Genomic DNA, 27,911 nt, shown 5'->3' with positions numbered 1-27,911 from the left:
TTGAATTAATGCGTGGTTTGATGATACCAGGTAGTTTGAGATGGCAAAGGCATCTCTGGACTGACTGATTTCCAAGAGGGATAGAGGAAGTCTTGAACATTTCATGTTGGTTTCTTCAGTGAGCAGTACTTTGCCCTCCTTGTGCTTCAACACAAATCTGATCTCTTCTGAATGGCTTTGGTGAAGGATCTGAGTTTTGAGTAGAAATTCACCTCTGCTTTGGATGTGGTCACACTCCTGTGAGAGTTCTCACTCAGTTCTCAGGTCCCTGTGTGACGTGACACATACATTAGGTGGGTCATATGGCCCTAACTCTGCTTCCTTCCTAGCTCAGGCTCTATATCTATGGCTCCCAGGGTTCCTGAAGGCCTGGGTGAGTTGACTTGGACACAGGGCTGTCACTGTGGGGGTGCCTTGCACCCCTCCCAAGTGGGATGTGGAAGAAGCTGTGTCCTGACCAGCTCTGGGAAGCTGGCATATGCAGAAGATGATGCTGTGTGAGCAGGGAGAGGGTGTGCAGCAGCAAGATGTTGGTGTTCCACACCCTGAGATGCAGCTGAACCTCCATGCAGAGTGAGTAGTGGAGGACAGGACTTGCAGAGTAGTTTCAACTAAGTCTACTTAAGTTTCTGCTCCTCAGCCCTGTGTGAGACAGTATTTGGAGACTGGTTTGAGGTTCTGGCTTTATAAGCTGTAGATGTATGTGTTACAGGCCCTTAATTGAGGAGCTGAAATGCTCTATTGTGTCCTGCACCCTGAGTGACAGTCCAGTCGTGGCACTAACAATGCTGTGGTCCCTCTCTGAGACTTGGAAGGCTTCCACTGACTGTCACTGGGTGGTCGCACCCAACCCATGTCACAACAAGCTCTTCAGCTCCCTTCGAGGAGGCCAAGGATGTGCTGGCACCTGGAGCATGGACTTGTTAAAGGCAGAGGTGGCAACATGAGCAGCTCTGGCTGTGGAGAAAGAGGAATTCAGTCAGTTAGGTGGTGGATGCTTGGGCACTCACTAGGATCTCCCTGAGGTGATTGAGACTGAAGAGAACCTGTTGTGTGGATATAACTCATTTTTAACTGGTAAGGTTAGATCTGTGTTGTATCATTAGCAGGGAAGGGATCTGCTGGTGGTGCTGGGAACTGTTGAAGCTGGTCAGTACAGTGCAAAGCAGAAACTGCTGCTGGTGGAGCTCTTGAACCCAGCACCTTCTAAAGATTTTCTTGTGCTCGAGGTGTGGTGCAGCACAGAATGTGTGCATGGTGCTCCTCTGAGGGGCTTCTGTTTCTCCAGTCTTCACCATGCACAAAGCCACTTTGCCCTTCCTGACCTGTGGAGCTGCAGAAAGGCTCCTCAGCAGGACACAAGGCTGGTGGCTGTCTGTCCTTCTGCAGGGGAGTCAGTGAAGTGCTGAAACTGAGAAAAATCTCTCGCTGTCTGTTTGCTCCAGGGCTAATTTTGCCAGCCCTTTACAGTGAACTGAGACTAGCAGGGCTCCATGAATTCTAAATTGGGATTAGCACCTCAGCAAAGTGATGCTAGATACTTTCAGTGACCACACTTGGGGTGAGGAATGAAAGGCAGCAGCCCTGGATCACTTCTGAAATCTCAGGGGAGCATAGTGTGTGAGTGCCACCACCTTGAGGACAAATGATGCCCATCGTGGTCTCCCTGTGGCTGTCAAGTCAGCAGTTTGTATCTCAGGGTGTGGTTCCAAGGCAGGATTGCTGTGTGGCAGAGCTGGTTCAAGAGGTTTTCTCCCTCCCTCAGTTAGTACTTCAGGAGCTGAGGGGAATTGTGCTTCAGGGGATTGTGGGTCGTGTCCTGGATGGCAGGGAGGTGGCATCTAATCCAGTGTGCTGTGGGTGCTGGGTTGGTGAGCTAGCTGCAAACCTGATGGGACTGGTGACAATCTGAGATGGGCAGACAGGGTGGGGTAGGAACCTCTTAAACTAGCTGTGCTGCTGGAGAGAGCCTGCGGTGGGCCCTCGCCCTTCCCCGGGGCAGTGGGTGTGCTCTGGGGCTCCTGCTGAAGGCATTGTGGTGGGTCACGAGTGACCATCCCTGGCTGGGAGCCGTGGCACCCTTCTTTAGGTTGATGGAGGTGATTATCACACTCATGAAGGGAAATGGGCCTGGGGAGGAGGAGATCACCCTCTCAAGTGCTCTGGAGCATATGGGAGATGGGAAGGGAGTGAAACTTTGTCTCTCCCATGGCTCGGGGCAGTCGGTGTCCTGCCTTAGCACTGCCCTGCCCTTCCCTCTGGTCAGATCCTGACGTGAAATTTGAGAGGAGGCCTCTGCCTGTCCCTACCAGTCAAAAACGGAGGCTTCTGCTGTAAACAGCAGTTAGCAAACCTGTCCTCACATGTTGGTGTCCGTGATAGCCCCTGGGTGAGAGCTCACATGAGCTTCGCAGAATGTGGACTCATCAGCTGTGGGGTGAAGCTTGAGGAGGAGCACAGAGGAAAAGGTTTCTTCTGTGGTGTGTGTGTGTAATGGCACCAGCACCCTCAGGAGTGTACTGCCCATGTCTGAGGGATGGCAAGGCTGGATCCAAGCAGAGTCACAGCAGCTCTAATCCTGTGGTTCCTAGTTGTTGTTGGTGTCAAGGCCTTTCTGTGATGGCAAATGCAAGGCACAACCCACAGGGCCATCAAGGGCTGTGCATCTTAGCATTCATGTGACACATGTGACAAAGCTCCAACCCTTACCCTCACATCACTGAGGGCATACATGGCCTCAAAGCTGGGAGAGGGAGGTTGGTGGGATGCAAGTTGTGGGCCAGAAGGACACTACTTGTGTCTGGTGAGATAGCAGAGAGCAAAGACAGATGCTGCCCTCCCTAAGTGGGTCAAGCAGTTGCCTTTGTTCTATCTTGAATGCTTCATTCTACCCCATCAGGTTCATGTGGACTTCTGAGTTGTTCTCCTGCTTGCCACCACATGATCTCTTGTGGTTGCTGTTTGTCCATCCTTAGATCTTGATGTGCTTGAGAGAAGCCAGTCCCAGTGAACAGTGGTTTTCTCAGAGCTGCTCCTGTTGACCTAGGACAGTCTGTGCTGGGATGAACCCACCAGGGTGGTCCCCATGGGATGAACCCTGTGTACTGGGGTGGGAACATGGGTGGTTGTACCATCTGAAACTTGACCCTGGACATTCTTTACCCAGATGGGTGATGCTCAAAGGGCTGAAGGTTTGTCTGCTCTGTGCCCTGGGTGAATCCCTGTCTGACCAAATGTCACTGATCTGCTGGACACACCTTCCCAGTGTGGGATGGTGAATCTCTCTCTGCCTCAAACTGAAGGCACTACAAACAAGTCCTTCCAGATGACCCAGCTATAATAATGGAGCTCTAAATTATTTAGAGACTGATCATATTTGGTCTGAGCAACTCCTTGAGAGCTGGCAGCAAGTGAAGGTGATGCTTGGAAAGCTTTAGATACCCCTGTGAGCATTTTGGATCCTGAGACATGCAAGAGTGTGATGGTTCCTGAGAGAGAACATCTCTGAGAACACCTGGCTGATGTTCTGTGTCAGTAGAGGAGTACAGGAGGACTATCTCTGGTGGTTTCTTCCTGTCTCAAGCCTGGCTGTGTCCTAGAGTGAGGAAGCACCAGGAGCACTTGAAGGTACTTGTGAGTTGCCACACAGAATTTACAGTGCCTCCTTGTTAATAAGCAGGTTGTCACAAGGTTACCCCAGGTGGAGGTGACACAAGTTAGCAGAACAGTCCCCATGCCCTCGGTTCCTTCTTACTGGTGACTGTTATGTCAGGAGCCACCCAGACAGGGCTCTGGAGGTCACTCCTGGGTCGTGGGGGACAAATGGCGCACACAGGGGATGGGATGAGTTCAGAAAGTGCAGAAACAAGGTGGTGCACTAAGATTGTCCTCTGAACACGTGTGAGAGGTAGCATTTGTCTTCAGGTTGTCTGGTGCTGCTGGTGGCAGTAGTGTTGCTGATTCCGGAGAAGGAAACAATGGATGAGCTTGGAGTGAGAGCAGCCTGAGTTCTGAAAAGCTCCATTTGCTGTCAGAGTTGACTTACTAGTTCTCAGACCTCCTTACACAATGCCTGACCTGCTTTTGTTTGGGTTGAAGAGGCTGAAGGCATGTGGAAGAAGTAGAAGGTAAGTAAGGAGGAAGGTGGCATCTCACACTGAATCCTTGCATGTTGTGGAGCTGTAGCAGGGGATGGTGCATCCACAGCTGAACCCGAAGCAGGAGCTGGCTTTGCTTGCAGAACAGGGCTTGCCTGGTGTAGCTGAGCAGATCCTTTCTGGATGTCCTGCACATTCTTGGTTCTGGTGGAAGTGATGAAGGCAGAGAAGGCCCTTGCTTGGTTACTTTGGGAAAAGCAGGAGAGCCAAATGGAGGAGCAAAGCCTGTGACAGGATGACAGGACCTGTAATGAGGTCTCAAAGACACTGAGCTAGCAAAAGCACTGGGAAGCAAGAAGGGTGGGGAGCACTCATCTCAGAACTGGATGAGCCTCTAATCTCAGTGAGGTTTGATGATTTTGGGGTTAGAGTCAGACAGAACAGCTCTGTGCTGAGCCCAGGGAACAGTGGTCAGGTGTTTGTCCACATTTAGAAAATGGGATGTGGGCATCTCAGCTGGAGCTGAGGTTCTCTCTGTGGCTGCACCTGTACAGACACAGCCTCCAGAAGCAGCATCCCAGGGCTAGGTCCTGTTCTGGAGGGTTCTGGGCAGAGGGTCAATCTCTTGGGGGCTGCAGGGAACTTTGGTGGTGGTTTACCCTCTCCACTGTGGTCTGAACAGGCTGTGCTGCCCACCGTGAGGTACCTGCTCACCTCCCTTGGCAATAATGCTGAGGATTGTGATTTCTGAGAATCAAGGAGTGGTGAGAACATGTTCCTGTTGCTCCCTCTCTTAGTTAAGAGTTAACTCTTAACTGTCCAGTTAGGAAATGCTCTGTGCCACATGTCCCTCACCCAGCTGCATTTAGCTGCACACCAGCAGTTGAACCATAGAGGCTCATTTCCCCTTACCCTTGTTCATCTGATGGGGAAATCTGGCACCAGAATAAGTGTGAGCTATTGTAGGTGGTGGAAGATGCTTTACTCATGCAGCCTGGAGGTTAATCTGGAGAAACCAGACAGTTTGTGAAGACTTCAAAGTTTTGTTTGCTGATCCTCCCTCTTTACGTCTTTTCCCCAGCTCTAAGGGGGCAAGGGAGGGAGGTGAGTAGCTATCTGCAGGGGGTTGCCTGCTGGCATTTAAGATGGTTCAGATAAACCTGGTGGCAAAGCTTAGCCTGTAAATCCATGAGGGGGCAGAGGAGATGGACCTGTTGGACACAGCTTCTTCTCTTCTGTTTCTCTACTGTTCATGACAGTGCCTCTTTGTTGCTGCAGAAACAGCACCAGTAGTGAACAGCATGAGCTGGTTATCCACAGACTCTGAATCCATAAGGAAGCTTCAGGAACTTGAACCAGCCTGGAGCTGCAGGGTGGTATGAAGAGCTAGGTGCTGGGGTAGGTACACTCTGTAGCACTTCCACTGTGATTGACTGCCTGGAAGGGTGTACATCTGGGTGGCTTCCTTGCTTTTTGCCTTTCCCTGGATCCTCCATGTTTTAGCTGCTGCTCACCAAGAGTTTTAGTAAAGCTGCCCCCACACCCTTTTATGTCACGAAGGAAGAGTCTTCAGGTCGTTGTGGTTAGTGCTGGTGCTGAGGGGTGGGAACTGACTGTAGATCATACTATCCTGTCTTTGTGGGTCATGACAGCTTGGGAGAAGAGGTGGCTTGATAGAAGGCACCAGAGGAAGGATCAGGATGTTGCTGTTATCTAGAGAAGCAGCTCCCAACCACTACCAGAGAGACATTCCAAGGGGATTATCCTTTGTGATGTTGCTTCTTACCTTGCCTGACTTTTCCTGAAGTGAAAGCCTGCAGGGTGAGAGGGAAGAGAACTTGGAGAAGCTGCTGCAGAAATTGGAGAAACAGCAACACAAACACTGAAGGAACAATCAGAAGCTCTTTAAAAAGAGAAAGAGGCCAGGCTGTGCAGTCCAAGAGTGCCCAGCTTTCCTCTTGTTAGCCCCTACACCCCTGCCTCTCAGGAGCTTCATCTTGGGATGGAGCTGAGGCAGCTAGAAGTGGCCTCAGTGTCTCTAGTTCACTGTGTGTAGATATTTCCATTTCACAGCGAACTCCTGAGCCCCTTTGGCCCATTTGGAATAAGAAAAGAGCAAGTTCTGAACTGCTTGTGGAGCAAAGGGGGAGGGAGTGTGTGCAGTGATGGTGCAACAGTGCTGTGTGTGGAGGAAGTGTCATCCTAGCAGATGGTTTCACACACTGGCCATGTTCTTCCCAGTGGTCTTGGGTGGTTGTCCTTCTTTTTAAGCATCTCAGGCCCTATAACCTGTGACTTGAGCAGCTTGTTGCTGTTCTCTGCAAAGGAGGGAGTCCCCTTAGCAGGAATTGAAGGACAAATCCCAGAGCTTCCTGTGCTTTTGCTCTCCCAGTGCTCCTGTGGTCCAGCCTTCCTTTACAGAGCTAGGGGTGCTCATCTACCTGACTGCACAGGACCTGTGCTGGGGACAGCCTGGCAGCAGAAGAGCTCAACACAGCAAGTTTTTGACTTGAATGGCTTCTGCTGTCGAGGGGCAGGAGATAGCTAAAGGGATTAGGAGGATTTGGTGATCCTTCATAAGCTTCCTCAAGTTCTCATAGCATCCAGGTCCCAGGGTACTGTGGCTGGTGGTGGCTATGGGCAAGGCGAGGGTGGGTAGGGCCATAAAAGCTGCTTGGGACAGCATGACATACACTGGAGGTGACAGGAGTGAGAAGCCATGTCCTTCCCTGGGAGCAGTGTTTCCTCATTGGGACTGTTGCCAGACTTGCCCATCTGTGATCTGATCAGGCCTGCTCCTCTGTCTGGTGGTTTTGCTGCTGTGGCTGGGCAGGGTGCAGTGGTGCAGCAGCTGCTGGAGTTCTCTTTGTGCTGGCTCCTCACCTGACTCTTTCAGCCTTGCTCCAATTCCCCAATTACTCCTTGTCTACATCCAAAAGTGCAAACCAAAGCGTTCTCCCTGCTCATCCTGAAATGCTGCCAGCCCTGCTCATGATGGGAATCCCTCCTGGAGCTGTGAAGCCTGGAAGGGCTCCAGATCTGCATAGACTCCTGTTCACTCCTCAGCCTGGTGCTATGAGTCTCTTTGTCCAGGAATCTTCATCCTGGGATATGCCAGTTCTGCTTTCCAGGTCTTGAGAGAAACAAATGGTGCTTAAATTGGGTTAGTTGTTGGGTTCCTCTTGTGAAACCAGGCAGCAGAATGGTTGGGTCTTGGTCAGAAAGTCATCGTTGGTGGGTAGGGCAAGGAGAGCCACCTGCTAGCTTGTCCTAGAGTTGAGCTGCCCTCCAGGCTTGCCCTGAGCTAGGTGTGGCCACTGACAGGTTGTCCTGGATCTCATGCTTGAGGTGTTACGGCCTTCTCTTCAGATCCCACTGTGGTGCCTCCTCATAGCTGGTGGAATAGGGAGCCCAATACCACTTTATTGATTGATTTATCTCTGGGGTGCTGGCAGTTGTTGAGCAAAGCAAATAACTATGCAGAGCCTAAATACTGAGTTGATGTGAGCCCACCTCTGTAGGACTCTTTCTTTGTAGCCCAAGTCTTCTGGTTCTTCTCAGCTCACTGTCATTTGCCTTGCCATGAGGGGTAGCTGTGCTCCATCAAAGTCATGTTGCTGACTGAGAAAGGTAAAGAAGGTGTATTGGAGAGCACCACCATGAAGTTATAGGAGCCACCTCCCTGGCATCCCTGGGAGAAGGAGGCTGCAAGTGAAGGGACCCAGGGTAGTGCTGGAGCTGTCTGCAGGATTAGTATTTGTACTTCTTGTCTCCTGCATTGAGTGAATGGTCCCCAAGAGGGCTAGAAGGAAATGGACAACTGTCTTAGGCGGGAATCATTGGCTGGTGGTGGAGGGTGAATAAACTGCCTGCATCTTCATCCTGCCTGACACAGCTTTGGGCTTCTTGTCCTTGTTAAAGCTTATGAGGATGGAAAATGCCTGGATCCTAACATGGACCATGAAGCTGGATCAAAAAGTAGTGTTCAAATGGCACTGCTGCATGCTGGGGTTGGCCAACAGGTCCATATGTAATGTGCCCGACTCTACTGCCTTGCTTTCCTGGGGCTGAGCTCCATCTGGGACATTCTCACTCATGGCAGTTTTGGAGGAATCTCCTCATCTCCGAGTCATCTGTCCCTGGCTGAACTGACAGTTGACACTGGAAGAGCTCCCAGCAGCAAAGCCACCCCCAGGATGATCTTAATGTGGAAGCATAGAGCTGTGACATCCTGGTGTGCTCTGGTGAGATCTGCCTGGATGGGCTGGCAGCAAGAAGAGTCAGGAGGACTGTAGCAGTCTGGGGTGGGGTGTTCCACCAAGACTTAGCCCTGCTGTAGGCTGTGGGACAGGAACAGCTGTTTCTTCCTAGAAAAAGATGAGGCTTTGAGCTGTAGGAAGGATTCATGCAGCTCTCAGAAGGTGTGTGCTGGTGGAAAGGTGAGGTTGGTGTGACCACTTTGTGGCTTTGTGTGCCTCCTGCCCCTCACAGGTATCATCTGTAGCTGGTTATTCAACCAGGTAGCTCCCTGCATGGCAGGTGAACACCACAGCACTTGAGAGAAGAAAAGAATCTTGAGGAGTCCTTACACAAGCCCCAGGCTTCTACCCTGACCACATCCATCTCTTCTCATATGGAGATTTAGGAATCTCAGGAGCCATGATTTGTGTCACTGCTTCATGAGGAAGCCACAGACCCCAGGAGTGGAAAACTCTGCTGTGGGGATTTGTCCAAAGTCCCAGCAGATGCTGCCTCTCCCAAGATGTACGCCTGGCAGGGCAGAAGCTTTTCCTTCCTCCTGTCTGCTCTGTGCCTGCTGAAATATTGTTTGTCCCCACCCTCCCCAAGACAACAATGACATGAAAGCATGGTGGCCCCAGCCGAGGGCACCAGAGGGTGTTGTGTAACTAGTGGGAGCTCTTTGGATTGTGGCAGAGCTTCTGACTCCTCAGCCATTGCTGAGATCCTGTTCTCCTACAGATTGTGCATGTTGGGAGATCAGACTCTTCCCTGCCCACAGAGAAGCTGATGAGGCTGGGAGAGTGGGTGAGCTTTGTGGAGAGTGAAGGAGCTTTATGATTGGTGCTTGGACTTTGGAATTTACTCAGCTGGACAAGAGGAGCCTCTTCCTTCCATGTTCTGCTTCCCTCTTTCTCCATTGCAGAGATTTGGGGTTCAGGTGTTCCTGTCCTGCTTCCAGGGGTTTGCGCTTTGTTGGTGTTGCCTTCCATTTGTCTCAGAGGTTGTGCTGTGAACAAGATCAGGGTAGAGCCAGAAGGGCATAGATCTGTGTGTGGATCTGTCTGGGATAAGGTGGAGTTTGTATTGCTGATGCTCCCATGTGATGTGGAAGAGGTTACCCAGGGAGGTGGTGGAGTCAGCATCCCTGGAGGTGTTCAGGAAAGGTGTGGGTGTGGCACTTCAGGGTGTGGTTTAATGACCATGATGGTGTTGAGTCAGTGGTTGGACTCGGTGGTCTTGGAGGTTGTTTCCAACCAAAGCAATTGTGTGAGTTTTGTGGCCCAAATGCTAAGCCAGAGTCACTAAGCACTGGAGCTTGGCACCACATGGGCAGCAGTAGTGATGGAACACAAGGAAGGAGCAGGGTCCTCCAGTCCTGGTGGAACTGGTTTCTTACTGGGATTGTACCTCCAGCACCTGCCTGTGGGAGCCAGCTGGAGCCATATGGTCACGTTTGTGTTCAGTTAGCTGGCCTGCAATATCCACGGCCTGGCTTGGTGCCACTTCCAGAGGGACAGACAATACCTGATGTGGCTGGCAGTCTGGCAGGGCACAGCAGCTGTGTCTGCTCCAGGAGGAAACCTTCCACCAGGATAAAGGTGCCAGGCACCAAGAGCTCTAGGAGGGGTTTTCCCACCGTGTTGGTTATCAACCTGCTTGCAGCCTTCAGGCTGTACTTTGCTACCAGAGGTTTTCAGGCTCTTGGTGTCCTTGGCCAAGTATTGTCTGTTGGCTTGTCCTGCTCTCTGCTGTGGGAATTGTCAGAGAATCACAGAACTGTTTTGCTTGGAAGGGACCTTTAAGCTTGTGGAGTCCAGCCCTGAGCCCAGCACCGTCAGGTCACTGCCAAACCGTGGCACTCAACACCACATCTCCACAGCTTTGAAACTCTTCCAGGGGTCCAGTGCCTGCTGGAAACAGGACTGCAACTGGCTGGAGCAGCCTTCCAGCCTGGGCCTGCAACATGCCACCACCACTACAGGACCCAGTAGTCTCTGCTTCATTAAACTCATTAACAAGAGATCTGCCTGCTGGGACCAGTGGTCCTTAGCCTTGTTTCCTGGGCTTGTGGGAATGGGGCAAGTGAAAAGGTAGTCATGCTGGGAGGTCCTTAGCGTGCTTGCCAGGACTAGGTGTGCCTTGAACTTTTCCTGCTGGGAGATAGTAAGGAATAAGATACCTGCAAAGCCATCTGAAGTCTCCTTCAGTTGGCTGTGATCCCAATAAGCAGAAAGAAGCACTCTGACCTCCTCCTCTGTGTCTGAAGGCATAGAAATCCAAAGAGGAAGCTACAGATGAAGTTTCCTTCATACGTTTGCCCAGGTGACCTCAGCCTTCTGCACCCTCACACAGCACTCTGCAAGGCAGAAGTGATTTGGAATAGTTCTGGGATGGAAAGTGTGGTTGTCCAGCAAATGGGGCTGTTTGGGATTCCTCCTTTTCCTCCAGGGAAGGTGAGGAAGGGTCTGTGGGTGGAGCTGGAATCAGCTGGGCTGGTTTCTTCTGTTGAACTTGCTCTGTATTTGCATCCTGCCTGGCAAGAAAATGCTGAGCTGGGCTGATGAGTGATGAGAAGAGTGGGTGCTCTCCTGGCTCTCAGCAAAGTCTCCTGTGGGTTAACAGGAGCTGGGACCTGTGGGAGCTGGTTGTGCAGCTTCCTGTTCCCCAAAGGTGCTGGATCCAGCTCTGGAGTCCTCAGCACAGGAGAGACATGGTACTGTTGGAGCAAGACCAGAAGTGGCCGCAGCAATGATGACAGGGCCCTCTGCTGTGAGGCCAGGCTGAGAGAGTTGGGGTTGTTCAGCCTGGAGAATGCTCCAGAGAAGCCTTCTGGTGGCCTTTCAGCACTTCAAGGGACTGAGCAGAAAGCTGGGGACAGACTTTTGAGCTGGGCCTGTTGCAGCAGGACCAAGGGCTGATGGTTTGGAACCAAAAGAGGGAGATTCAGAACGGAGAGAAGGGGAGAATGTTGGATGCTGAGGGTGGTGAGAGCCTGGCTGAGGCTGTCCAGAGAGGTGGTGGATCCCCTATCCCTGGAATGATTCCAGGGCAGGGTTGGGATTCTGATCAACCTGTTCTAGTTGGAGATGTCCCTGCTGACTGCAGGAGGTTGAACGAGGTGAGCTTTAAAGGCCCTTTCTCACCCAAACCGGTCTGGGATTTTGTGCTGAGCTCAGTCACAGTCTGCCTGGCACTGGGGAGGGGAGGATGTGACTCTGCTGCCACTGCTGTGAGACCACTGCCAGCTTCCAGAGCCAGATGTGACAGTAGATGCTGCATCACCTGCTGCCCCATCCTGTCCCTGCCTGTCTTGCAGCGTGAATGATTTATAGTGGGAACATCCCTAATTGAGGGGAGTCAGCCTGGCTAACCCAGAGCAGGTTGCTTTTATCCAGGCTGATTTAGGAAGCATTCCCATGAAGGACTGGAGAGATGGCCAACAGCTGGGCACAATAATTCCTTCCAGATCCAGCAGTGCTAGAAGAGGATGTCTGTCAGGAATCCCAGTGCAGATGTACTTAGGGCATCCTCTAGGAGAGCTACTCCCCACACAGAAACAAGGGAATAAATCACCTTCTGGGTATGAAAACTTGGGAATTGTCTTCAGCATAAAGGATTTGAGTTCCCAAGTGCCTTTAGCTCCCACACAGCAGAAAACTGAAGCATCTGGAAAGATGGGAAAGGGATTCTTTTTCCTTTGTCCCAGTTTCGCCAAGCTATCTCCCCCCTTTCCCATGTTTCTGTGTCAGCACTCATTGGGAGTGAATTATCTGTCTCCCAGACAGTTCAGTTTGCACCAATCTGGTGGTCGTAGGAGGAGCAAATCTGATGTTGCAGTGCTGTGCTTTGGATCCAGGACAGACCTTGCCTAAATCAATCTTCTCTGGCACGGTCTCTGTTGAAGATTGCTACCAGCAGTGATTTATTTTGAGCAAGAGCCCTCGTGGATAATGACTTGGGAACAGAGACTCTTCTCTCAGGGAGTAGAAGCCTTTGGCCTTCCCAAAGACAGTGTGCTTGCAGGGTAAACGGCTCCCCAGAGGACCTGGCTGAGCTGTGAGAGTCTGGGAAGCTAAGCTGGTGGTTGCTGCTGGTCCACCCCTGAGCTGTGCTGCTCTGTTTTCCCCTCAGCGTGGCACGATGAGGCGGCGCTATGAGGATGATGGCATCTCCGATGATGAAATCGAAGGGAAGAGGACATTTGACCTGGAGGAAAAGCTGTCCACCAACAAGTTTAACTCCACCTTCGTGGTCTTCATGGAAGGCAAAGGTTTGTCTTGAGGACTGGTGTGCTGCAGTGTGTGCTGTTGCTGCTGGCAGTACCCAGACAGCTTCTGTGACTGGCTGCTTCTCTAGTGAGGCCTGGTGTGGGAGATGACATCCCTCAGAGCCTTTCGTAGAAGGCTGCCAGGAGTCACAGTTGAACGTGCTCTTGTGCATCTGACTGCACCCAAACTCTCCTTAGCTGCCCACTGGAAGGGTGGTTACAAGGCAGTTTTGGTGCTAATGGCATCTTGTCATCAATCCTTTTCGTTGGAAGAGACCTTTAAGGTCATGGAATCCATCCCTTAACCCAGCACTGCCAGGGCACCACTAAACCATGGCCCTCAGCACCACAGCTTCATAGCTTTGAAACCCTGCCAGGGACTGGGACTCCACCGTTGACCTGGGCAGCCTGGGCCAGGCCTTGACAACCCTCCAGAGCAATAGATTGTTCCTCATGTCCCACCTAAACCTCCCCTGGAGCATCTTGAGGCTTCCTCCTCTTGTCCTGTCACTTCTTCCTTGGGAGAAGAGCCCAACCCTCACCTCATGACACCCTCCTTCCAGGGACATGTCCTCCTGTCCTGCATGTTGCTACTGTTCTTCTGTGAAGCTGGATAAACTCTCAGCTGTTCACACCAGCTGTGTGCTTTGCTGTAAACCACTTTACTTGCACAACCCAAGTGGCACAGAGCAGGCAGGGGTCGTTTCCTGGACCTGCAGTCCCCAAGGAGTCTAAGGGCAATTTGATGCAGGATTGACTCAAGCCTGGGAGGCTCTTTGGTCAGTGGAGCTGAAAACAAGGGGTGTGTGTAATGAACAGCACAGAAGCCACTTGCTGTGGGGAGCAGTGAGCCAGCTTGCAGCTTTGCTGGCTTGCTGGGACACATGGCAGCCAGGAACGAGAGGGCTGGCCTGGGCCAGCACCTGGAATTGCAGCCACATGTCTACTACATCCTTAATTTAAAGACCATGTGGGATCTTCCCTTTCTTTCACCACACACACATGGCTCAGTGGGGTGTCTTTTCATCACATGCTTCAGGAGGGTTTACCATGAGGGAGATGAATTTCTTCAAGGCTTCTCTTGCTTGGCTGTGAGCTTCTGAGGGAAGTTAAGACCAAAACCCCATGCTGTGTCCCTGGCTGAGGAAGCCTGTTGGAGGCCACCCTCCCTGGGGGGGCCTGTCAGCAGCACACCATACTGCTCACAGAGCTGCTGCTAAGGAGGTCCAGAATCTTTGCAGAAAGTGAGGATCAGAGTTTTGTTTTCTGGCTCAAAATACAAGGAGGTTCTTGGGTCTCAACTGCATGGGGCCCTGACCAACCTGGTCTGAGTCTGAAGGCAGTTTGCTGGAAGCAGGTTTGGACTGGAGCTCTCCAGCGATGCTTTTCAACCTCACTTTTGTCATGGGATCATAGAATGTTAGGGGTTGGAAAGGATCTCCAGAGATCATCCAGTCCAACTGCCCTGCCAGAGCAGGATCACCTGGGCAGGACATAAACGAACACATCCAGATGGGTCTTGAAAGCCTCCAGAAAAGGAGACTCCACAGCCTCTCTGTGCAGCCTGCTCCAGGGCTCCAGCACCCTCACCCTAAAGGAGTTTCTCATATTGTGGTAGAACTTCCTGGGTTCCATCCCATTGTTCCTTGTCCTGTTACTGAGTACTGAAAAGAGACAGTGAAAAAGTCCTCTGAAAGTGTCTCCCCTAACACTTTCTCTCCTCTTATGTCCCCTCACCAGACTTCACAGTTGAATACATCCAGCGAGGTGGCCTCAGAGACCCTCTCATCTTCCGGAGCTCCGATGGCTTGGGGATAAAGTAAGCGTTAGGGACACAGAGGGGGTGGATGACTCTGACCTGGTGTCTTGCTTCTTTCCATGTTGTGTGGGTTCTGGTCCTGTTGGATGGAGCAGTGCTCTGCCAAGCTGCTAGGACCATGTGCTGGCTGTGCTGCTCTTGAAGTGGAGAGCATCCACCTCAGTTACCTTGTTGTAACTGGTCATAGGCTTCAAATGAGAGGATTGGATTGGCTGCAGGTGGTCACAGCTCAACCTGGCCATGGTCACAGCTCATCAGATGCCAGCACCCATGCCTGATGCAACATCTGCTTGGGTTTCTTACCTAGTAACATAGACATCTGTTGCCAGAATCATGCAGTTTGCAGGACTTCTGGCATTTTCCAGAATTCCAACCTGATTTCTCCACCAGGGTGACTTCTAAACTGCCATCTGCTGCAGTCAAGGTTCACAGCTTGGGGTGGAAAGCTGGTGGAAGACTTTGTGCTGGTTGATGATTTTGATATAAATATGGCATATGAAACTACATAAATCATCACAGCTGTCTTCTCCAAAACTAAACCAAACCTGATCTCATCCAGGGTTCAGGAATAAATCAGAGGCATAAATCAGCCTTGGCAAAGTTGGTCAGAAGCAGCAGAATCACAACCACAGCTGGGGAAGTTCAGAGCTGTGATGTTCCCACAGGCAGCATCTCCCCCAGCACCTGATGCCCTCTGCTGTGGTGGGTAGTGGAACACTGGAACAGGTTTCCCAGGCAGGTAGTTGAGGCCTCATCCCTGGAGACTCTCAGCGTGAGTCTCAACAAGGCTCTCAGCAACCTGGTCTGGTGGAGGATGCATCTGCTGACTGCAGAGGGCTTATATTGGATGACCTTGGAAGGTCACTTCCAACCCAGACCATTCTATGATGCTAAGTTGTGCCAGGCTCAGTTTTAACTGTTGGGTGAGTGAGGAGGGCAGAAGTTTGGTTCTGAGGATGGCACTGGGTATAGGTAGATTTCTCCTGAGCTTTGGGTTGTTTCTGTGGGTCAAGAGCTGCTCAAAGGGCAGCCTGCCTGTTCTGCCTGTGACAGCAGAGTTTGTACTGAGCAGGACTCCAGTACAAACAATTGGAGCAGTTGTGCTGTGTCAGTGGATTATGCAGCTTGCACTGCTCTGCCTGGGCCCTTCCTGTGGGGATAACTCACAGGAGCAGTCCACAAAACAAGAGCCAGGACTGCTCAGCTCAAAGCCTGATTGCACCTCTGCCAGAATCATTGAACAGCTGGCATTGGGAAAGATCTCCATGAAGTCAGGTTGTTAACCCAGCACTCCCAGGTCACCACCAAACTGCTCAGCCCCATGTCTCCATGTTGCTTTGAACACTTCCAGGGGCTGTGACTCTGGCACAGGGATTTAACCACTCTTGCAGTGGTTAAATTTGCAGTGGTTAAATTTGTCCAGGGATTTAACCACTCTTGCAGTGAATAAATTGGTCCTCATGCCCAACCTATACCTCCTTTGGGGCAACTTGAGGCCCTTTCCTCTTGTCCCAGCACTTGTTCCCTGGGGGAAGAGACCAACCCCTACTTGGCTGTGGCCTCCTCTCAAGGTGTTGGAGAGAGCCAGAAGGTCTCCCCTCAGCCTCCTTTTCTGCAGGCTCAACAACCACAGGTGCTTCAGCTGCTCCTCACCAACCCTGTTCTGTAAACCCTTCCCTGTCTTCATTACACAAAATGTTCTTGAAGTGAAGGGCCCAAAACTGAACCCAGGATTCCAGGTGTGGCCTCACCAACACTGAACACAGCACAGCAATCCTTGTCCTGCTTCTGCTGGCCACACTCTTGCTGATCCAAGCCAAGATGCTGGTGGCCTTGGCCATCTGGACACATGCCGGCTCATCTTCAGCCACTGTCACTGCTCTCCCCACACCAAGTCCTTTTCTACCAGGCAGTTTCCAACCAATCTGCCCCCAGCTTGGAGCCTTCATGGAGGGGTTGTGACCCATGTGCAGGACCCAGCTTTTGGTCTTGCTGAACCTAAGTCACCATACAACAGCTTCCACTTGTAGAGATGGTCTCTCCTATTCCACTTCCCTTGCCACAAGCTGGGCCTGGTGTCTCATCCCATCACTGAGCCTAGACCTATTCCCTCAGACCTAGTTGCAAGGTCTTCACCCACACCCCAAAGGCAGAAAGGAGCACAAGAGGCTGCTCGTACTGGTGGTTAACTGGGGTTGCAGCTGGGAAGGGTCTGCAGCCAGAAGGCTTTCCAGATTCCTTTCCTAGCAAAGTGTTTGTCCTGCAGGATGCCAGATCCGGACTTCAGCGTGAACGATGTGCGGCTGTGTGTCGGTAAGTGTCTGGAGAGCACGGAGCACCTCTGCTCCCTGGGAAGATGGGGAGGAGTGGGGAGAGTTCTTGGGCTCTAGCTTTGATGAGTGCTGCTGTTGTGACTCCTCCAATGTGGTCAAACCTGAGCCATGCTTAGCTGATTGATCGCAGCTCTCACCTGCTTGAGTCTAGCTTCTATTCTGATGTGGGCATGGAAAAAGATGAAGTTATGGGAGCAACCAAGCTGTCACACTTGTGGGGGTGGGTTCTTTGAGGAAAGATCCCATCTCTCCTGAGTGGTCCCTTGTGCAGAGAGATGGTTGCAGTGCTGTCTGTCTGTCGTGGCAGGGAGCAGACGCATGGTGGATGTGATGGATGTGAACACGCAGAGGGACATCGAGATGTCCATGGCACAGTGGGCTCGCTACTATGAAACACCTGAAGATGAGAGGGAGAAACTCTACAATGTTATCAGCTTGGAGTTCAGCCACACCAAACTGGAGAACCTAGTGCAGAGACCTGCCACGGTGAGCACAGCTCTTCCTTCTGCTGGGGTCTCCTGTGTGCTTGTGGTCATCTGTAGGCAAGATGCAGCCTAGTGCTGGTGTGGGAGAAGTTGTCTGTAACATGCCTAGGCTCAGCCAGGGATGCCACTGCTGGAGCTGCTCTGGTGTTTGACTTGGACCTTCTCTGATTTGGACTAGATCTAAGGAAGAAATGTTTTACACTAAGGGTGGTGAGAGTCTGGCCCAAGTTGATCAGAGAGGTGTTAGCCCCATTTCTGGAACCATTCTACATCGGGTGGTTTGGGGCTCTGAGCAACCTGCTTAAGTTGCAGATGTCCTGGCTGTGACAGCAGAAGGGTTGGCCTAGATGGAAAGGTCCCTTCCAACCCAAACCATTCTGTGATTCCTGCTAGTTGATGATTGTGAACAAGCCCAGAATTTGAACAATCACCTGGGCCATACCTTGGGTGTTATCCAGTCTTGGATGTTGGTACTCAGCCCTCTCCTTCATCCTGAAACAGCTGCATCTCTGTCATGGCCAAAGAGAGGGGCAGGGCAGGGAGTGGAATTCCAGCAGGATGTAAATTGGGCAGCAGAACTCAACAGAGCTTGCTGCATTTTGAGGGAGCAGCTAAAGCCTGCATGTTGGTTGAACTTTGTGGCCTCCTTGATGTTTGGAAAGCATGATCTTGTTAGGACAGCAACCCTGGGTTCAGGTGGAACTCCAGAAGGTTGTGCAGCATGACAGGAAGGGTTTCTCAGACCAAGTGCTGAATTCTTGGGGCAGAGGAAGCCAAGACTGGAGGAGCACTGGAAGAGAAGCAGGAGGTGAACCCTTGCTGAAGTGTGGAAGGTGGTAGGGTGGACATTCTGAACTCCTATGCAGTCGGTGGAGAGGATGGGGCAGGTCTTAAGGGCTATACACTTCTCTCTATCAACTGTAGAGGGAGCTTGGACATCTCTGGCTGTCCTGAAGCTTACTTAGCAGTTGATTCCACCCTGGCAGATACTGCCCAGTGCCCAGCAGCTCCTACCTGAGCAGAAGACCAATCTCCCACTGCTGTGCTTGGGCTCCTGTGGTGTTTGCTGTGTTTCACTCTACAGCAGATGGCAGCAGAATGACTGCTTCCAAGCCCTTTCTGTGTGGGGTTGGGAAGGTTGCTGTAACCTGAAGGTTGTTGCCCAGCACAACCCTGCATGCCCCAAGTGCCCTGCTGTTGCTAAGCTAACCAGGCTGAAATAGATATTTGAGCTTCCAGGATAGCCTGGAAGTAGCAAAAGAGGTTCCTGGGCTCCTTTCATCTCTACTCATATCTCCCACCTCTCTGCTGTAGGTGGATTTGATTGACTGGGTTGACAACATGTGGCCCAGACACCTGAAGGAGAGTCAGACAGAGTCAACAAATGCAATCCTGGAGATGCAGTACCCAAAGGTGCAGAAGTAAGTGACTTCATGAGATGTTCCAGTGGTGGCAGGCAGAAGAGCTTCTCTTCAAAGTGCCCAAGGGAGGAGCAGTTTGTACCAAGGCGATGAAGGAGGAGCAGTCTGCCTGTTCCTTTGGGGCCAGCAGCATCCCTGCAAGGAGGAAAGGCTGAGAGCCCTGGGGCTGTGGAGCCTGCAGAAGAGCAGCCCCAGAGGGCATCTGCTCAGTGCTCAGCAACAGCTAAAGGAGCTGTGGGGGGAAAAAGGCTGGGGCCAAACTCTTGTCAGTGGTACTCAGGGGCAGGACAAGGAGCAGAGGGCACAAAGTGGAGCCTAGGAGGTTCTACCTGAAGATGAGGGAAAACTTTGGTGTGAGGATGCTGGAGGCCTGGAGCAGGCTGCCCAGAGAGGTTGTGGAGTCTCGTTGTGTGGAGAGCTTGCAAGTGCCCCTGGGCATTGTGCTGCTGGGCAAGCTGCTGTGGGTGCCCTGCTTGAGCAGGGGACTTCAACTAGATGGTCTCCAGAGGTCCCTTCCAACCCCACCATGCTGAGATTCTGGAATTTCCGTGGGTGACACTTGTCAAGGCACCACAAGAGTAAGGAGGTTCCCTGACCGTGTGGAAGGGTTGTCTTGTGGCTTCTAAGAGCTTGCTACGCTCAAGGTGGTGAGCACTAAAAGTTTCCCCAGAGAATTTTGGAGTGGGCTGAGTTGATGGGCACTGCCCTGTGGGGCAGACTCTGAGATACAGTAGTCTGCAGAGCTGCCAGGGGTGTGAGCATGGATATTTTCTTGAGGCTGTGCACTAGGTGCAGTGAGCTCAGTGAGCTCTCCTGCAAGCCACCACTCCACCAGCTAACATGCCAGTGGCATCTGGCACAGCTGAGCCCCTGGTTTGTATTCAGGCAGCCTGTTCCATCTGATCATTTTGTATCAGCTCTAAGATGTGGACTACAACTCATTTTCACCTTACTGTCATTTTGTTTTCCACCAGGTACTGTCTGATGAGTGTCAAGGGCTGCTACACAGATTTCCACGTGGACTTTGGTGGCACTTCTGTGTGGTACCACATCCACCGAGGGGGAAAGGTAGGAAGATGCCTACAGATGCTTTAGCAGAGTGGCTTTTAGTCTCTTGACAGTCCTTGAAGATTCAGGTGCCAGGCATCAAATTGAAGTCTTTTCTACTGCTTATATGTGATTCTTAGAAGTAGTTCAGACCTTCAGAGGTCCACCAGACAAAGACAAAACCCAGGCTGTAGAGATGGTGCTGAGACTACCTCACAGGAGAACAGAACAACCCAATTCATCAGTGCTTTGGCCTCCAGAGAGGTCATTTGACTGCTTTATGGTGGTGCAGATCACTCACAGGGAACAGCAGTAAGTGAAGGTCAGGAGGATGAGGCTGGACTCTTGACAGTGGTGCCCAGTGACAAGGCAAGGGGCAGAGGGCACAAACTGGAAGCCAGGAGGCTCCATCTGAAGAGGAGAAACTCTTAGTGTGAGGGTGCTGGAGGCCTGCTGGAGGCTGCCCAGAAAGGTCATGGAGTGTCCTGTGAAGAGCTTCTAACCCCCTGTAGCCACTGTGATCCTGGGCAAGCTGCTGTGGGTGCCCTGCTTTAGCAGGAGGGTTGGGCTGGATGATCTCCAGAGGTCCCTTCTGACCCCACCATGCTGACATTCTGTAATATCTCCTTTGTCTTGTCCTGTGGTGTCTCTGAGCTCACAAATGCTTGATGCTGCTGTAATCACCACTTCACAAAGCACCTCAAGCTCAGGTGACCTGTGGCACTCAGTGTATCAGGTCAGGAAGGACCTTGTTCAGTGGCTTAACCTCCTAAGTGTGACAGCTCCTCAAGTGACTTTGGGAATTCCTGCAGATTTCACCCTCTGTGGTTGGGAGAGGAAGAGATTTGAGTGACTGAAAAGTGAGCAGGGAAGGCTTGGAAGAAGCAGGGAGTGGTCAGCAGCTGTTAATTATGGGATGGCTTACAGAGATGTGTTGTCTGTCGTTGCAGATCTTCTGGCTCATCCCTCCTACACCCCAGAACCTGGAGCTCTATGAAAACTGGCTTCTCTCAGGGAAGCAAGGAGACATATTCCTTGGGGACAGAGTGTCAGAGTGCCAGCGCATTGAGCTCAAGCAGGGCTACACATTTGTCATCCCCTCAGGTACCTCAGGGTGGGCTGATGTGACAAGGAGTCAATCCTTGATGAGAGCAAGTCTATGTGTTTGTGTCTCACCTGGGTGCAGGCTAAAGGGGCACCTTCCAAAGTGGGCTTAGCTGAGCTGGGTGGATTTTTGAGCCCTGCTCTGAAGGGGACAGTTGATAAATTTGTAGGGACTGTGAGCTGTGAGACCTCAGCCTCACCTAATCACTCAGCAGCTGGTTCCTGAAACTTCCTTCTCTCTCCAAGGTTGGATCCATGCTGTGTACACCCCCATGGACACACTGGTTTTTGGAGGCAACTTCTTACACAGCTTCAACATCCCTATGCAGCTCCGCATCTACAGCATCGAGGACCGCACGCGGGTAAGGATCTGCAGCAGAGTAGGGAGGATGTTGCCTCCTGGGCTGGTGGGGAGGGACACAACCAAGAGCAGTGGTGTGAAGGTAGGGAGGTTGGTGCTCACCCTCTGACAGACTGCTCAAACTCCATCTCTCTGTAGGTGAGGTGGAACTTGGGTAGGAGAGCCTAAACTGGCCATTAGGGCTGATCATGTTCCTTCATCCTGACCCCAGGCTTCTGAGGGGTCTGGAAATCATCTCGTGAGTGTGATGGGGACCTTCCCTGGATGCCTGAAGAGCAAGGCACCAATATATCAGTTGTGGGAGGTTTAGATTTAGATACTAGAAGAAACTTATTCACTGAAAGAGTTCTCAGACACTGGAACAGGCTCCCCAGTCAGATGGTTGAATCCCTATCCCTGGAGGTGTATAAACGAGGCAGATATATGGTGCTGAGGGACATGGTTTAGGACCAGACGTGGAAGAGTTAGAGAGTGGTTGGACTTTTGTCTTAAAGGTGCTTTCCAACTGAAGTGATTCTGTGTTCATGGGGGTCATCCAGCATGTTGCCTCTTATATCATCTGGTTGCCTTCTGCTGCTTGATGTTGATTTTAGACTTTGAGGTGATCTAAGATGACTGAAGAGGCTCCAGGGAGATCATCTGGGGATGAAAAGAAAGCTGGAGACAGTCCCTGGAGACAGGGCCTGCCCTCTAGCAGGGCCTGTTGTGACAAGACAAAGAGTGATGGTTTGTAACTAAAAGAGAGAGATTGAGACTGGAGAGATGAAAGCTCTTTAGACTGAGGATGGTGAGACCCTGGCCCAGGTTGTCTGCATAGGTAGTAGATGTCTCATCCCTGGAACCATTCCAAGTTAGGTTGTTTGGGGCTCTCAGCAACCTGCTCTAGTTGCAGATGTCCCTGCTGACTGCAGAGGGTTGGAGTAGACGACCTTGGATGGTCCCTAGCAACCCAAACCATCCTGTGATTCTGTAACTGAAGCTAAAGGCTTCTTGAAGTCTGGAGCAGAGGCTGCTGTTGGCAAGTGGATGTTCTTGTGGTGAGCTGACTTCTGCAGTGCGCAGCTCCTGCAGAGAGGCTTCAGGACACGCCTGGGCAGTGCTGGACTGACTGTTGGCCTCTCCAGAGCAGTTCAGGGTGCTGCAGCAGGCAGAACCTGTGGGCTAGCTCTCAGATGTCAGCCCAGTGCCCAGAGCAGCTGAAACACAGGGTGATGGAGCATGTTCCTGCTCCACCCTAGGCACTGCAGCTTTGGGAAGATGTGATGCAGGCAGCAGGGCCAGGGACGCCTTCTGCCTGTGTGACTTGCTGGTGCTGATAACACCTTTGTTAATAAACAAGCCTTTCTCCTTCACCCATCCAAATACTGTCAGACGTTTGTGATGAGGGCTTGAACCATCACCTTCAGCTGAAACCTTCTGTGGCATCTGTCAGTTCTTTTTTAACACTAATGAGTAGGTCTGGGGGGAAGAGCTGCAGCGTTAATGACTTGCCTGGTCTCTGCTCTGCCTGCTGACGCTTCCAGCAGGCTGCCAGGAGCTTGAGTGCTGCTGCTGAACACGTACACTCCTTTCCTGCCTCTCCAGGGGAGATCAGGCTGGTCTGAAGCAGCCTAATCTGAGCTGGCTCTGTGTTTAGCCTGGTGGTAAAGGAGACCTGAGCTGATCCCTTTGCTCTTCCCTCTTTTCCAGGTCCCAAATAAGTTTCGTTACCCCTTCTACTATGAGATGTGTTGGTACGTGCTGGAGCGCTATGTCTACTGCATCACCAGCCGCTCCCACCTCACCAAGGACTTCCAGAAGGAATCACTCAGCATGGGTAAGGGCCCTGCCGTGGCTCTCCATCCCCCATTCCTTCCCTCTGGGCTGCTGTCTGGCTCAGCAACCTGAAGGATTGTTTGGGAGGAGCTTGGGACCATCACTGCCCCCATGTCATGAGTGGGGTGTGAGTGATTTCCTTTCCTTTTGAGCAAGAAACCAAAAGGAGCTAGGCTTTTGCTTCCTCCTTTGCCCTCGGGCGGGTTCCTTGCAGCTGCAGAACAAGCACACAAGTTCCTGGTTTTGATTGACACACAAAGCCTTTTAAGAGCAGAGGTGGAGGGAAATGCAGCAGCCACCACAGTGCTGTGGGCTGGCTGCAGGGCAGCGATGCTTTTCCTGCTGGTCAGGGCCTTCCTGCACACAGGACAGAGCTTCAAGCTGCTGTCAAGGTTATGTGCAGGGAGTCTCCTGCAAAAGGCATATTTGCCCTCCTTGGAGCTAAGGCGTGCATGGCCTGAGCAGTGTTCAAAAGGTGATTTCTAACAGGTTTCTGCAGAGTGGGAGAGAGCTGGACAGCCTCCACCCAAGGCCCTTGAAGCAAATCTATCCTTACTCCCCTTGAAAAGCTGGAAATGCCAACTCATGGACACCTCCCCTGACAGTCACAGCCTCTTCAGGGGTCTCTGTTTCTGTCCAAGGGGCTCTGGCAGAGGGCCGTGGCTTCCAGCTCTTGTCCTGTGGTTCTCTGCACCTCTCCCTCAGCCCTTGATTATCACTGTTCTCCTCCAGCCTGGAGGTCTCCAGTGCCACCTCACCCTTTGTCTGCCACTGAGCAGTGTGAAGTAGCCCAGAGAGCTCAGAGGGAGAGAGCAGGAGAACTCTTTTTTTTCTTCAAGGAAGGGTGCTTGATCCTGCACACTCAGGTTCAGAGAACTCATAATCACTTAGTTGAGACCACATCCTCTTTCTCCCATTGTGAAGGCAGGATGAAGGTCCCCAGTCACTCTCAGAACCATAGGCTGGAGATCCCAAGCCCTCCTGTTGGACAGGGCTCTGAGCAGCCTGCTCTGGTTGCAGTATCCCTGCTGACTGCAGCAGGGCAGGACTGGATGAGCTTTAAAGGTCCCTTCCAAAGCGTTCTGTGGAATTCAGTCTAGAGTGTGGCTGCTGCCTCCTGGGAGATTTTCCCATGTCCTGTGCCTCACCTTCCCACAAAATGTACCAGGAATGGGAAAGGGTTTCAGCTGTTGTTCTTTCACTGTGTGTCACTTGAGTATCTTGTTCCAGTATCTCTGGCAGCTGGGGAGATTCCTCTAGAAACTGATGGTCTCCTGTGAGTGCTGGTCTGGTTGTCGTGCTCACCTCTCTTTCTCCGTCATGGCAGATATGGAGTTGAGCTCCTCAGACTCAGTGAATATGGAAGAGGAGGAGGAGGAAGATGATGAGGATGCAGCAGGGAAGGAATCCAGGCGGCCGATCACGAGGCGGTCCATTCTCACCACCCCCATCGCCAACGGTGCCAGTGTGGACTATGATGAACTGGGCAAGAGCTGCCGGAGCAGCCTGCCAGGTCTGAAGAAGACCCCATCTATGGACTCTTCCGACTCCAGCCGGGGCTCTCAGAACGGCCAGGCCTGCGACCCCAATGGCGGAAGCCCACGCAAGAACAGGAGGGTCCACCTGACCCAGTTCGAGCTGGAGGGGCTGCGCTGCCTCGTGGACAAACTGGAGTCACTGCCCCTGCACAAGAAGTGCGTCCCCACCGGCATCGAGGACGAGGATGCTCTCATCGCCGACGTCAAGGTAGGTGGAGATGCGCCAGAGAGCTGCCGGTGCTGCTCTTGCTCGCTGCCTGCCGCGGCAGAGGTGGAAAGTCTCAGAATTGCAGAGTGGGAGCAGTAGGAAGGGACCTCTGGAGGTCAAGTTGAACCTCCCTGCCAAGGCAGGTTCATGTAGGGAATGTCACACAGGAACACATCCAGGCAGGTTTTGAGCATCTCCAGAGATGTTATCTCTCTGGGCAGCCTGCTCCAGCACCCTCACACCAAAGAAGTTTCTCCTTATGTTTAGATGGAACTTTTCACTGGTCGAGTTTGTGCCCATTTCCCTTTGTTGTCTCACAGGGAAACTGTACTTGAGCCTGCTCTTATTTAGGTTAGACCTTGGGAAGAAATTCTTCACCACGAGGGTGGTGAGGCACTGGAGCAGGTTGTCCAGAGAAATTGTGGAGGCTCCAAACCTCGGAAGTGTTCACAGCCACGTTGGATGGGGCCTTGAGCAACCTGGTCTAGGGGAAGGTATCCCTGCCCATGGCAGGGGCAGTTAGAACTGGATGATCTTGAAGGTCCCTTCCACCCAAATCCATTCTGTGATGCCAGTCTCACCCTGAGCAAGGGGTGATGTCTTCAGGCTTGGTGTTCTCCTCTACATGAGGATGATACTACACCAACATGGCTGAGACACCTCTGGGGACCTTCTGGGCCCTGTCTGGGTCACTTTTGGGTGTTGGTGTGAGATGACTCATTTGTGATGTGCTTTGTTCTTAGCTCTGGCTGTGGACAGCTGGAGGCCTTTCCTTGGCTCCAGCTGGATTTGAACTTGTTTGTTTGGGTTGTTTGCTCAGGATGTGACCTTGGGTTATACAAGTTGGTGTTTCTCTGTTTTGGGATTTTATTAGTCTTTCTCCATGCCTGTTTTGGGATTTTATTGGTCTTTTCCCTACCCCCACATCTTGAACTGCATCTGCTAGACCTGTTGTGGTGACTCCATGGGATTTGGTGGTTTAGCCCTTTCAGCCTCACCTTGTTCCTCAGAACAGTGTTCCTTTCTGCTTCCTTCCTTGCTGCTGTATCAAAGGTGACATCCAGACACAGCCATGGATGTATCCTCATCTTTGCCATTGAGTTTCTGTGCTAAGTGCTGTCTCCTGAGGTTTTTCTGGTAGTATGTTTGGTACATCTGGTATTCTGCTGCATTTGGGGTCCCAGGGTAGGCTGTGGTTGCCTGGCCAAGCTCTGGTGGTGCTTGGCTGAAGGAGTTTGTGCTGTTCAGGGGCTGCAGTTTTGGTTTCCTGTGTCAAGTGCGCCGTAACCTTCAAGTACGTGACGTGTGTGTTTGAACTGTGTGGTTCACAGGCCATGTGATGGGGGGGTGCTAGTCCACAGTCAGCTAACAATGAGCCAGCATGTGCCCAGGTGGTCAAGAGGGCCACCATTATCCTGGCCTGGACCAGCAAGAGTGTGGCCAGCAGGACTAGAGTAGCAGTTGTCCCCCTGGATTGGGCACTGATGTGGCCACACCTGGAATCCTGGGGTCAGTTTTGGACCTCTCACTCTGAGAAGGACATTGAAGGGCTGGAGTGGGGCCAGAGCAGTGCAAGGAAGTTGGCAAAGGGTCTGGAGAACAGGTCTGGTCAGGAGCGGCTGAGGAAGCTGGGGATGTTGAGCCTGGAGAAAGAGGCTGAGGGAGACCTCCTGGCTAGTAATGATCAAAGGCATCTCCCTGCTCCTCTACAAATACTTTCCTTGTCTGCCTGGTCTGCTCCTCCTGAGGGTCACATCTGCCTTGAATGCTCTCCATGCCTCAAGCTGTCCTTGCCCTGCCCCAGTAGATCTGCCAGCTGGAATCTGCTCCCCCAAGGCAGTTTGTTTCTCCAGGTGCTCATGTCTAAGCAGCAGCAAGCATGTCAGCTTGCTGAAGGCCAGGGGATGTAGAAATGCTGATGAGCAGCCTTGGGAGGAGCAGGTGGTCTCCAGGCACTCTGCTCCCTTCTGTGGCCTTGAGAGTGTGGACAGTCCTGTGTTTGCTGCAGGGCAGGGGAGACTTGATGAGGAAAGGAGACTGCTTCCCCCAGGGCTGGATGAGGAAGTTCAGGGTGGCCTATGAGCTGTGCCAAGAAGGTCCCATATGCCAGTTCATAAGATGTGTCTGACACTTCCTCCATCACTGTCCAAATGAGAGCCGTGACACATGGGGCCAAAGACTCTCTGCCAAGGCATCACCTTGGTGTGCCATCCGATGCCTTTGACCTTGGCAACATGGTGGAGGGGAGCCACCCTGCATGTTCTCCATGCTGGGCCAAACCACACTGCAGGGATGGGCAGTATCTGCGGGGAGCCTGTGGCAGGGTCCAGATGTGGGTGTCTGGTCATGGTGGCCCAGTGGCTCCCTGGGCCCTCCAGGGCCAAGAGAGACAAAAGCCGACGTTGCTTGCAGATGCTTTGTCTGTGCCAGGAGCGGGAGCTGTTTTGGGGAGCTTTCAAGAGTTTCCTCCATTTTAACTGGGGTGCTCTGGGGGGATCTCAGGGAGCCAAGGCTGGTTGTGGGTTTTCTTCACTCGGTACAGATCTGTCCCCATCTAGCGGTGCGGCCAGCGGTGCCTTTTGGGACTTCAGCTGCTCCCAAACTTGGCTGAGCAGCCAAACTTGGCTGGGGTCCACCCAGGTCGGGAGGCTGCTGCTGCAATCCCTGCAACCCCCACGTTTCTCGGGGCTCGCTCCCCCGTCAGGCAACCCTTTCCTCGCTGCTCACACCAGGGCTGTCTCCCAGCTGAGACTGGGGGGGGGGGGCTCCAACTTCTACCACCAACCCTCCTCCTCCCCCCCCCAAAAAAAAAAAATACCCCAACCCCCACTTGCCGAAGACAAAAGAAAGCCATCAGTGAAGCTGGGGCTGGGATCTGAAGTCTCAGCACGCTCTGGGGGATCCCAGCTCCCAGCACCTCCCGACTGCGGGTGCCGGAGGGAGGCAGGGAAGGAGGGAGGGAGGGAAGGACGATGGGACCACGCTACTGGGGGGGTGGGGGGGAATGATCCATGCGCCAATCTCTACCACGCTAAGCGCTCATCCTCAGGGCTCCTCCCGGCTCTGCAGCAGAACGGGCTCTGCCCTCTGCTCGCTCTGCCTGGCTCTGGGGGGGGGGGGGGGGGGTTGGTGGTGCTTTGGGTTTGGGTTTTTTTTTTCTCTCTCTCTCTCTCG

General features: G+C 52.4%; 1 protein-coding gene across 4 annotated transcripts in view; it reads left to right on the top strand.

Moving 5' to 3' along the window:
• Positions 1-27,911, top strand: part of KDM2A (lysine demethylase 2A) — a 46,299-nt gene that overhangs the window by 4,650 nt on the left and 13,738 nt on the right. For all 4 annotated transcript variants that reach the window (XM_064163432.1, XM_064163435.1, XM_064163434.1 and 1 more), the window contains exons 4-13: positions 12,471-12,609; positions 14,347-14,425; positions 16,692-16,738; positions 17,066-17,244; positions 18,558-18,664; positions 19,639-19,732; positions 20,662-20,815; positions 21,062-21,177; positions 22,866-22,992; positions 24,319-24,737. In XM_064163432.1, the coding sequence (XP_064019502.1) occupies positions 12,471-12,609; positions 14,347-14,425; positions 16,692-16,738; positions 17,066-17,244; positions 18,558-18,664; positions 19,639-19,732; positions 20,662-20,815; positions 21,062-21,177; positions 22,866-22,992; positions 24,319-24,737 (1,461 nt within the window). The remainder of the gene's footprint in view (positions 1-12,470; positions 12,610-14,346; positions 14,426-16,691; positions 16,739-17,065; positions 17,245-18,557; positions 18,665-19,638; positions 19,733-20,661; positions 20,816-21,061; positions 21,178-22,865; positions 22,993-24,318; positions 24,738-27,911) is intronic.

Source organism: Pogoniulus pusillus, chromosome 24 (assembly GCF_015220805.1).
Source record: "Pogoniulus pusillus isolate bPogPus1 chromosome 24, bPogPus1.pri, whole genome shotgun sequence".
In the NCBI taxonomy this organism is placed as follows: Eukaryota; Metazoa; Chordata; class Aves; order Piciformes; family Lybiidae; genus Pogoniulus; species Pogoniulus pusillus.
This window is presented reverse-complemented; position numbering and strand designations above follow the sequence as displayed.